The 12,311-nt window shown below is 38.3% G+C and overlaps 1 protein-coding gene across 1 annotated transcript in view; it reads left to right on the top strand.

The window, feature by feature from the left end:
• Positions 1–7,339: 7,339 nt before the first annotated feature.
• LOC121871820 (nephrin-like) overlaps positions 7,340–12,311 on the top strand; it is an 81,492-nt gene continuing 76,520 nt past the window's right edge. The window contains exon 1 of the mRNA XM_042374329.1: positions 7,340–7,882. Coding sequence (XP_042230263.1) covers positions 7,708–7,882 — 175 coding nt within the window. The 5' untranslated portion in view covers positions 7,340–7,707. The remainder of the gene's footprint in view (positions 7,883–12,311) is intronic.

Raw genomic sequence — 12,311 nt, 5'->3', positions numbered from 1 at the left:
CAGAAACATTATCGTACCTTTGTTTAGTGTCTGAATATTGGCTCACAAGGATACCGTATTTCTTGGCTATATGTGACTTACTGTGTACATTAACTTTCCTTCCTTTAGGTGTCAAATCTATAAACTCTTGAAACCTATTGGGATTTGATGCATTAAACTGGAATACATCAGAACTAAGGCCAATTGAAACTGTTCCTCAAAAGGTTCGGTTAAGTTTGATTAGGATAGGTTAAAGTTAAGTTAAGTTTGTGGTAATTTTGATGTGGTTAGGTTAGATTAGGTTAAGGTAGATTAAATTAGGTAAGACTAAGGTAGATTAGATTGTTACCTCAAATTAGGTTAAGTTAGGTTAGAATAGGATAGGTTAGGTTAAAGTAAATTGGTTTAAGTTAATTTAGGTTTGACTGGGAACTAATAGGTTAGGTTAAGTTAGGTTAAATTAGGATTGGTTAAGTTAGGTTAGACGGGGAACTATTATGAATGGGGTCAAGGTGAACTAAAACCCATTTCAGAAGTCCTTCATAATGTAAACAGAATCCACCACAAGAACTGGCTATTCCTATACACGTCTCTACCAGAAAATTTAAACGGAAGGTAAACACACAATCAGGTTTACCTCGAGTATCCATCACTGTCAACAATAAATCAGCCTTGTTGCTTGTTTTACGAGAGGCTGTTCACTCTGTTAAGGCTAATACTCTCTAGCCATTGTTTATCCCTTGAGTACGATGACTGGGGCCCTCTAGGACTCAAAAGGGGTTTAAGTCATCGTACTCAAGGGGTTTAATATTAGTGATGTGCGTTTGTGCTTTAAATCCTTTGTATATGAAACTTTTTTATTGATAGTCTATTAAAATTATATTAAAGAAAACGGATTACAACCCTGATTTATGAGGTTTGTGTGTTTCGAAATTGAGGTCGTTGGTGGTTTTAGGGTGATTGGTGACCATCTGAGAGCACAAACCCTTAAGAACGATGAGCCAATCCAGTGAGTAAGACATCTTAACCCCTTGAGTATGATGCTAACCTCCTGAGTACAATGAATTAGCCCCTTCAGTCAAATTAAGTAATCGTGCTCAAGGGATTAAGACATCGTACTCAAGAGATTAATAGCTTGAGTACCATTACACAAGATGGTAGTGTACGAAGTAGTCTGCTGCGTAATGCTGGGATATGTGATGCGGAACTTGATGCTGTATAGTGTTGTGTTAATGCTGTGGTGAAACTTGATTCTGTGTGATCCTGTGTGGTGCTGTGAGATACTGTGTGGTGCTGTGTGCTGTTGCTGTTGCTGTGAGATACGGTATATATCTACACTGAATTGTTTAACACTCTGTTATGCTGAATAAACCCGCGTAACATTGTGGGATACAGCGTATAGAACCGTGTGAGAAATGACTTGTCTCCTCCAGTTTCCCCTGCCTCACCCCCTGCCTCCCTACCTCCCTTCCTTCCTCCCTCTCTCTTTCCCCTTACAATATATTACCGTAAGAACCCTCAGGCTTCTCCCTCTAGCTGTAACATCCCATAAGTCAAGGCATTTTTGTCCTCCCTCTCATTAGGATGGACAGAGAATGGCAATGCAGAAAAGACCAGCGAATCTTTAGTGTTAAGTCAGGGTCTGAGGCCAAGTAATGTGTGTGTGTCAGACTCCAGTGGACTGAATGGGTATTGTTAGATCAGTAATTATGTTTGTTTGTGAATTGGTGATTTCACGGTTCTCAGTCGAGTTAAAAGTTAGTAGTGATGATGATTGGGGGAAGACTGAAGTAAATGCTGGGAAGGGAGACTTGGAGATGAAGCGGGAGGGGAGGGGAGGGGAGGGGAACTGTACCGCTTGAAGACAGAGAATTATTTAAAGTCAAGGTCTTAAAGTATGTATTCCCAGCTATTTGAGACACTAATTGGACATCAAATATTATTGCGTAAGTTCTTTATTTATTCTTAAAAAAATCAGCCACAAGTAGACAGGAAGTACTTTGGTTGTGAGTGTTTGATAGTCGGTGTATCGTAACTGTTTTACACACACACACACACACACACACACACACACACACACTATATACGTGAAATTACTTTACTCATCAAATATAAATCATACCCCTTAGTTCTCTCTCAGTGTCACAGCTCAACAAAAAATCAATTCAAATCTACATAACATCAAGAGAGAGACTAATGAAGAACTGCAAATATGTAACAGAGATTGTGTGACGTACCATCAGGCTGAGTTCTATGTTCCTTCATTATAGCTAAGTACTATAATGACCACCAGTGACACAACAGAGCAATAGTTATGGTAATTACTGAACCAACTCTGCCTCACAGCGTCTCAAGAACCAGCCTTCAGTATGTTCCTCAGTTGTCAAGTATCATCATAAATCAAGGAAACAAAGTCTACATCTACCAAGAAACGGGGATTTAATGACAGCTTCCTCATACACACAAGGACGAATGCTGTTTGATTTAATGAAGAAAGAAATGAGAAAGAAACATCGAGTTTGAATATAATTATCATGCAAAATTATGTTTATGAATTCACTTTAAAAAATATAACAGAAATTGCTTTAATCATCACATAAAGCGAATGTATAATTGTTCCAAAAATATTCAACACTTTTATTCAATGGCAGTTCACCTTTCACCTACTGACAAAATTCATGTTAGTCTTGCTAAACCAAAATTTGTATCCAGTCGTTTGTCACGTACAGAAACTGGCCTTTGTAATAGTCCCCCCCTCCCTTTGGAAGAGAGACCGAGGGTACCAAAATCGGTATCATAATCGGTGTCAAAATCTTTCGGGGCATAAATGAGTGGGGAAAATTAGTAGTACTTGAGAAATATGATAGAAAATGGAGACTCCTCAATGGTTAAAGGAGAGACTGTTATTTTGTAAACCTCATCATAAATTCATAAATTAATACCATAAAATAAACACGACCACCAACAATTGAATAAAACAGTGGTGGTGACGAGGACCCATTGTAAAACTCCACAGTTATGAATTAATTAAATTACTTGGTATTTACATAAAATTAATAGAAAATGAAGTAAAATTCTAAACGTCGGAGGGAGACATCGGTAAGTACAGTGTGATTTTTTTTTTCAAGTAAGAACGTGATAACAGTTTACAGTATAATGAACAGTTTGTGTGAAGGTTTACGTATTTATCTGATCATAAAACATTCAGCTTAATAGAATATAGCAGACAACCATCCCTAACCTAACTTAACATTACCTAACCTAACCCCCTATGTAGAGTTAGTGTGTTTAATGAAGTGAAATTAGCTGGGGGGATGACTAATCTTCAGGTGATCCTTATGAAGTAATCCGATACTCCCCACAAATTCCCATAATGTTACCGGATAGTCTTGTACACAGTTCACACTACACTGGACATTACATTACCACTAAGTTTTGATAAGCTGATCTCCGGTGCGGTGTCTTGTGGAGAGTCAACCTTATCGAATATACAATAAATATACAGTACAGTATGAGCCCAATTTACTTCCTGTAGTTGTGGGTCATACAACATATGTGATTGGTTTACATCTGGTGAACAATGCTTCCCATAAATAATAATAAAAAAAAATAAGAAGAACGCCATTAAAAAAAGCCAAAATAAAGAGGTTAAATTCCTATGTGAGAAAGTATCAAAATTAAAATTGAAGGTTTAAGTTCAATTTACATTAACACTCACACAAAGTTTTATCGAGGTTGCCGGGAAAAAAATATTCAGAGCTTTGATGAAAACACAATTCAAAAACTTATAAAAAATGGTAATTCTGACAGTGGAGCGGCACAGGAGAGATGACAAACGTAAAATAAAACCTTGATATTTAATTCTACTGAAGCTAAAAAAAAAATTGTTTATTGGAAATTGTGAGAATTTTTGTGTTGTTTTTTCATCCTCAACTAATAATACATTCCTACCACAGCATTGATCCTGAACTGTATCCATTGATTATTTACGAACTAAAATAAACACGATAAAATGTCCTTTGAGACGAAACATCAGGTATAAGTTGTCTCTCTTACCTTGAGTTTCCTTTGTCGAAATGAATGTTACTCAATAATATTAATGACGTGTAAAATGGGTCTCCGTGGGCCATAACTTTGTAAGCGCCATAAAACGCCATAAAACGGTGTTATTATGGAAAATGGAACTCACTATATCTGTTGAACTTAATGTGATAGTTCTAGGTGACGCTTACGTCGTTATGGTCCTCAAAGCCTCGTATTGACTCGGACATACCTGAAGTGTGTTGTGTTGTGAGGCGTTGTGGTCCCTCGAGAAGCTGTTAACTTTCACCTCCTGGAAAAAAAACGCACAATTAGATTAACCTTCCATCCCGCTTTACTCCTATAAAATTTTTCATAAAAATGTATTAGGAAGCGCAGCATAAATATGGTAGACTCAACCAATTGTTTAAAGCCATTCAGTAAGACCATGTATAAATAATGATAATATTTTAGTAATTTCATGAAATCCTTAAATATTTTAGCAATTTCGTTAAGTCCCTGAGTGAAACAGTAATTACTTGAAATTTTTGAAACTTTCAGGAATTTCGAGAAAATACCGGTTTCATAATCTTACATAATTTTATGGTTAGAAACAGATTTACGCTCCCAAACGTCTAAGAGGCTGGTTCATACACACAGCGCTTTATTCACGGGTCATATCGCACACAGTTGGTCGTTTCGTACGAGGACCGTAAGTCGTGCCGAACTCACATTCAAGGTAATTGAAATTTGCATTAATAACAATAACCTTAAGTTAACCTAAGGGTCGTTGGTTCTCTCCTTGGGCACCCGCAGTTCACCAAGCTCTGGAGGCACCTAACATACCCTAACCTAACCCCACCTACTCGTGCATTAATAATAGGCAATAATCCAAACTTTTTCATTATTTCACATATAACAAAACACGGCTTAAGGTAGGGAACAGTCAGCTGCCATCCAACAGTGAGAAATAATTAGGTAAGACAGACAGAATCCCAGCGTATCAAGGTCTAGGTACTGTGACCTCTACAACATAGCTTCAGTGAAATTGGTCCTGTGACAACGCCATGTCCTCCCCTTCCTGAAACTTGTTCGGGTAAATATAACAACACCTGACACGCCAAGGTCTGGTTCCCCTCACAGATAAGTTTACCTTTTGATTATATATGTAATATCCACAGAGACAAATGAAACCTCGTTATCTCCCTTTCTCTATCCTGATTCTATCTCATTCTTTCTATCCGCCTCTCTCTCTCTTTTTCTCTCACTTTTTATCTAATATATCTATCTCTTTCTGAATCTCTAAGTCTCTTTTTTTTCTCTTTTTTTCTGTGTGAATCTCTGTTTCTCACTCTCTATCTTTCTCTGCTTGTCGGAATCTCTGTCTTACTCTCTTTATCTCTCTGGCTTTCTCTGTCTCTCGCTCTCTCTAATTATCCCTCACCCCATCCTCTTAAACTAATGTCATTTGCTACCCAGTCAGGCAGATTCAGGAAAGCAGACAGCCGGCGTTCCTCCCCAGCAACTAAAGAGCCTTCCTTCCCTCCTTCAGGCAGCTGCACAACCATCACTTTCCCTCCTTCCCTCCGTCCTTCAGGCAGCTGCACCACCATCACCTTACCTCCCTTCTCCAGGCAGCTGCACCACAATCACCTTCCCTCCTTCCTTCAGGCAGCTACACCGCCATCACTTTTCCTCCTTCCTTCAAGCAGCTGCACCGCCATAACCTTCCTGGGTACAGCCGGCTGTGTCCTGGGGTGAACCAGACAACACTCACGAAAAATCAATGACGGATACAAAGCTGAGGCAGTGATAGAGCTTTTAGGTTAAGTCACACCCCGAAGACTCTCTATTTCTACTTCTTTAAGATGTGGTCAGGGCTTTTGATCACCCAGACGCGCCTTAATGACTGTTCCCGGGAAACAGCATCATGACTCGTAGTATTTTTGCTCCCTGACTTTTATTAATGGAAACGGGTAATTAGTCGTAAGTCATTAGCCTTCCCAAGTAGATAATGAAACTGGGAGTCTCAAGGTAAACGTCAGTAAATTACCGAGACTGGCTCACGGTGAGACTCAGACGAGGGTGTCGAGGAAGTCCTGGCGCAGTTGAGAGAAACTCTTCCCCTTCAGTGAACCCACGAACTCACAGTGGCAGGAGAAGAGGGAGGACATGAGGAGTCCTTGACAAGGCTGGCAGGATGTCAAGGGTTATCTATGAAGCCTTAGAACGTCTCTCAGGTGAAATCAGGACTCAGGGAGTAATGGGTCGGCTGAGAGGAGACTCGATGGACGCTCGAGGACAGTAGAAGGACATCAAGGTTCTTTAGGACGGATAAACCAGCTGTGCCATCGTTACACCGGATCCCTGAACACAACAAGATAATAGAATGGACTTCCACCGTGTCAAGATGGCAGGGAGGACGCCGCCCATTAGTTACACAAGCTCCACACAACAACCTTTATACTTGGGGAGAATTACTCCCCCTTGTTTTACATAATTCCTTAAAGTTTGGGTCAGGTACAACACTCTGTGGTTAAGTTTAAGGCACACGAGAAGTTGATGAACTGGTCTACGTATTAAGTTGTCAAGCTCACTGAAAAATGGACGGAAGTGTTGCTTTTAATTATTTCTCCTGGACCTTTATAATGTGTTTGGTTAGTCTGTATAAAGTGATTTACACAACATGACATAAAAGAGAGAAGGGAGAAGTGAGGTGGGCAATAAACTACGGCAACTCGAAGCGTAAATAAAAAAACAATGATCATATCCGTTTTATTACGAGAGTTATTCGCACCTGTAACATTAATTACAATTGCTTTTGATGAGCGAGTGTGAGTAAGTAACGGAGACTCGTGTAGTGGCGGCCGTCATGCCAGCGTCTGAAAATGATCATGAATAACAAAATACACCCTAATATAACTAGGTGGGGACTCCTTATTTAATGTCAGTAAGTTCGTCGGGTAAAAAACATTAATTTTACCAATGAATCTATTAAGCTCAGCGTAATATTGCTGGACTGTTTAATGATGCTTTCTATATTCATTAATAATATACAGGACCCTCAGAGTAATAGTTCTAAGGTTCTTGTATTAATAGTATGTTAGTAACTATAAAGCTCTTGCTATAAGATGTAGAGATCGTTTATAAGACTTTTAGTACATTGTGTCTTAAATAATAATGTAATATATATAGGAGTTCTCTGTTAATATCAATAAGACTGGTGGTACGAAAGGGTGTCATGTGGGCGCATGCGCGTCCTATGGTAGAGACCATCCTGCGGACAGTCCCAGGCTGGAGGTCGTGCGTGTGGGCGGCTTCAGTCCTCGCCTGACTACCGTGTGAGAAGGGTCGTGTGACCTGGTGCGTTCCTCTCATGCTGCCTCAGGTAGCCCACCCTCACCCGGCCTGTTCCTCTTACCTGATGTGGCTCGTAGTGGTTGTAACTCCATGAATGACCACAAGTGTAGAGCCTGTATCACTATGATCAAAGTTTCCTCAGCACACAATATAAACTGTTACTGAATAATATTAATATTAATAAAAAAAAGAACTGTAGAGGTTGGTGTAAATATTGTCCATACAAAATATTTATATATAACAACAGGAATAAAAGTGGAAATACTATAGAGAAACAAAACATTCACACACATGATAGTGTAGAAAAATTATATTCTCTAACAGGTTAAAACTGCCGTATAAAAGAACATGATGGGCAAGTGTGGGGTATGTGGTGGTGTGTGGGGGTTGATGGAGGGTGTGGGGGTGACGGTGCTCAGCTTGGTGCTCACAATCAACACAGTGTGGTGTTCAGCACAGACCACCACAGCTGCACACACCAATGACGTCCTTTCACGCTATCCTGGACAAGATGATTATGTCAGTAAGTAACCCGCGTCATCATGTTCTGTCTGGAAGCTAAAATAACGCTTATACTACCTGACCAAATAGGTAATGACTTAAATAAGATACATTTTTTTGTTCATTCATTCACAATTATTAATATTTTACTCCGATGAAATATGCTAAAAAAAAATTCTTGAGGAAAAATTAAAGAATAGATATCAGAATAAATAATAAGGAATAAAGAGGGAAAAAACAAGAATAATATAATAATTCAAGGGAACAAGAAAGGGAAGAGGACGAAGAATAAAGTTGAAGTATGAGGAATATTTAAGGAGATAAAAATATAAGAGTAATGTATAAAAAAAGTTAAGCAGGACTTTTATAAGAAGTATAAGTAAAGTTTAGGAAGAACGAGATGATGAAAAAAGTTAATGAACAGCAAGAAGTAGAGGAAAAAGTTGACGAAGAAGAAGAATAAGAACAAGAACAAGAAGAATTCAGGATAATAATGATAAAAAAGAAGCAGATGAAATATAAAATTATTCTGCATATTAATGAATGACCTCAGGTTTACACAGCAAATCGTCTCCTATCTTATGAATCTTTTCTCGCGTTGCTTAACACATTACAGTGCTCGGATTAATTTATTCAGCCTGACTCTCAACACCACAATGATCACCCTCATAAAAAAAGCAAATGGAGGCAATGGTTCCTTTAGAAAAAAATTTGCAGCGGTCATATAAGAAACAAGAGCAAAACATCACACAAGTTCGGGGCTTTGTATGCATTATTCTACAGTTCCCTGGCGTGCTCGGCGCCGTCACATGTGGGCAGAGGAAATGTTGGCACGATATTCACAGTCTTATGTGAAGACGCATTTCTGCATACACTGTGTATGTTTGTCTGTATGTATGTGAATACTGTATGTATATTGTAGGTATATCTATGTAACCTTTGCGCATTGAGTTGGTGAATTAGTATCATAAACCCACACAAGCACATAGATAAGTATATAAAACACTTTGATATTTTAAAACTTGCCCTGGCACCGGTCCCAGAGTTCGTGTTTGTGGGTCAGTGGGTCATGAAACATTACAGTTGTACAGTCCGAACTGTCGAGTTAACCTGTATCAAGCGACAGACATTGTTCCCAGTGTTTATCAATCTGATTCGTCGGGAGTCACATGTCACGCTAAACACAGAAAATCACCGATTAAGACTGAAACTGCAACGGAATTCTTGCCAAAGGGATAATTTCTTGTTTTTATTGCTGGAACTCAATGGAAATTAATCAGTATATGGTAAAATTCACTCTGCTTCATTTAAGGCGTCTTTTGCTATCACAAGATAGTAAAATTATACTTAAAGTAGGTCTAGGTTAGGTTACGTTTTTACATGAAACTATTTTGTATATGTACTTTTATGATCTACTGATCGTTAATGGCCAGTAAGAAGCTTGCAATTAAGACACACATATATATATATATATATATATATATATATATATATATATATATATATATATATATATATATATATATATATATATATATATATATATATATATATATACAGAGAGAGAGAGAGAGTAGACCTACAGGTAGGCCTAGATAAATAATCTCTTATTTTAGAACTTAAAGTTTAACACACTTTACGCTAGGGACTCTGTGAACCTCAGATTTTATCGACTCGAGACGACGCTGGTGGTGGAGATGCTGCGTACTTAATGCTCTCTGGGGCAGCTCAGCACCACTTGGCGTGTCTAACTTCTGCAGAAAAAATTTTTCACTGAGGGATAAGACGCAACAATAATCCTGCACCAGCTGTCTGCCGGCGACCTCCCACGGGATGTCGGTGACCCAATCTGGGCGTTTCCCGGGGCCATCTGGTAGGGGGGAGGAGGGGAACCTCACTGTGGACTCCCGGCTGTTGTGAGGCTTCTGTTGTGGATGTCATTCCCTTCTTGATGATCCTCTGCGGCTGACAGAGACGAATTTTGTTTTTCTTTTTTCGCCCGTTCTCCTCATCCTCTCTGCAATTTCGATTTCATTCTTCGTGGATTAACTTTTTGTCTCTAAATTTACTCCGTTCAATAGGATACTTTCGACCCTAATGAAGACCTTTGTATCGCTTAGTGTATAAACCCATTTTAACAAGGCCTTATAAGAATGAAGTAACTACTATCGTATTGTGACAGCGGACGAAGGCTTACCGGCGTGTATTCAGTACAAGACGACAGAAACAGCTCCACACAATAACACGAGACACTGTTTGATGAAGTTTTTACGTCGCCTCTGTGCACAGGTAAGGATTATACACCGTAAAACACAATAACATTAATCAATATGGGCACTAGAAAACCAAGCGCCAGTGTTTGATGATAAATAGAAGAATGTTTACATGTAATGTTTGTTGATGATTACCATAATGTTTACCTCTTGCCCCCTTAAATACGGCTTATTAGCACTTAATGACAACTAATACGCCCATCCAGTAGAGTATCTTATTCCTTTGAGTATGATGACAACCGTTGGAGTACAATGCATTAACAAAGAGATTGTGATATCTTTACCTCTTGAGTACAATGACTTAAACCTTTATATTATTGTGAGTAAGAGTAATGATGAAAATATCACTGCCTCTTAAGCACGATTACTAAACCTCTTGAGTGCAATGAACAAACTCCTTTAAGTACAATGTTTTTAACCTTTAGAATACAATGATTTATTCCCTCTTGAGTGCAATGAACAAACTCCTTTAAGTACAATGTTTTTAACCTTTAGAATACAATGACTTATTCCCTCTACTACGAAACCACAGCACTTATGGGAGGGGGTTACATTATCACACTCAAAAGGTTAAACAATCCATTAAAGAACAGTGATAACTCTTGTGTGCTTTGAATGCCAAGACAATATACATGAACCCATTCTAACCAAACTCACGAGACTGGTCCTACAATATAATCCCAAACGTTCAGTGAGTAATGAAACACAACTATACGTGAGGATGTTTGTCTTGGCTGTAGTTTACCTCTTACTAATTAAGCTAAGAGTTCCAGCAACCTGAGTGAAGGATATATATATATATATATCATTTTATTTGTTATTTATTATTTAGATTCTCAACTGCAAAACAAACATTACAAAGCAAACAACTTGACTTGAATATGGGTAAACAAATAATCATTTTGAACCAATTCCAGATGTATTCAAAAGAGGGAGAAAGGAAGCGAGTCCAGTGTAAACAAGAAAGCTCTCTCTCGGCAAATTCAGCATCGACTAGTATTAAATGTTGAGTAGTCTAAAGCCGCATTTAAGTGTGGTCAGTTGAGTACAACCAATGTGCATTAGTGTTGGGCCTCGCTATCGTCCTTAACTCCGTGAAGGACGATAGCTTAAGTACAGAATATAGTACCCCCTGAATTATCGTCCTCAAAGAGTTATATGTCAAACTAAACATCCTATGATCTGAGTGAACAAAAGCTTAGAATTTGTATTTCAATCGATTAGATACATTTAGAAGGCTATTTCATCTTTACGGGGGACGATAGCACACAATGATAGACTCTCAGTGGAATTTCACCTCCACGTTTGATCGTCATCTTTTGGACGTGGGAGACAGTTAAGACTTGTTCTCACATTCCACTTTTCTGTACTGTCCGTGGAGGAACTTATGGTGCTGGTAGGCGTGACACTATTATCTTTGTTAAATGATGCGTGAGGCTTATGGTATGGACGGCTGGCCCTCTTGTGGTGGTGCTAATTGGTGAATGGTAGGTGGCTCTGTCTCTCTCTCACTCTCTCGTGGTAATTCTCTCTTCTCTCTCTCTCTCTCTCTCTCTCTGACTCTCATTCAAGGGGCATTATTAATTTTTTACATCTCCTCATTTTCACCCTGTTTAATTTGCTGTATTTTTTCCCCGAGTATCATGAATTAAACTCATTGTCTAACTCTAACCTTCGCCTTTGTTGTCATAGACATTAGAAAGACTATTTTTAGGGGGTTTAAATGTCCGAGTATTTGTTAGTCCTGTAATTTTTTTCACGCCACCTTGTGTAAACACGTGATATTTTTTTTTTTTTTTTACGCTGGTGATAATGCGATACAGGTTCAACGATATGACATTTTTTCTCTTATTTAATTGGTTCGTTATACAGGTTAACGATAGTGAAGTGTTTATTCATTGATGTTTGTTTGTGTCATTCATTTATTATTCACGCCAAAACTGATATAGCATATACGTAAAACTATAAATATTTTTTGTTTTCAGTCAATTAATATACATCTAATAATAATCTAACACAAATCAAGTATTCATTTAATGATAATATTACTCATTTTGGTTATTCATTATTCAGTTTAGCGATGATGTAATATTTTCCACCATTATTTTTGGGGGGCCACTTGTTTAACATGCATCCAACAATTGCATAATATTAATTCAATTCAAGTTATTTCTTTCA

Source organism: Homarus americanus, unplaced genomic scaffold, assembly GCF_018991925.1.
Source record: "Homarus americanus isolate GMGI-L3 unplaced genomic scaffold, GMGI_Hamer_2.0 scaffold39675, whole genome shotgun sequence".
Lineage (NCBI taxonomy): Eukaryota > Metazoa > Arthropoda > Malacostraca > Decapoda > Nephropidae > Homarus > Homarus americanus.
Note: the sequence above shows the minus strand (reverse complement) of the source record. Positions and strands in the feature narration are given on the sequence as shown.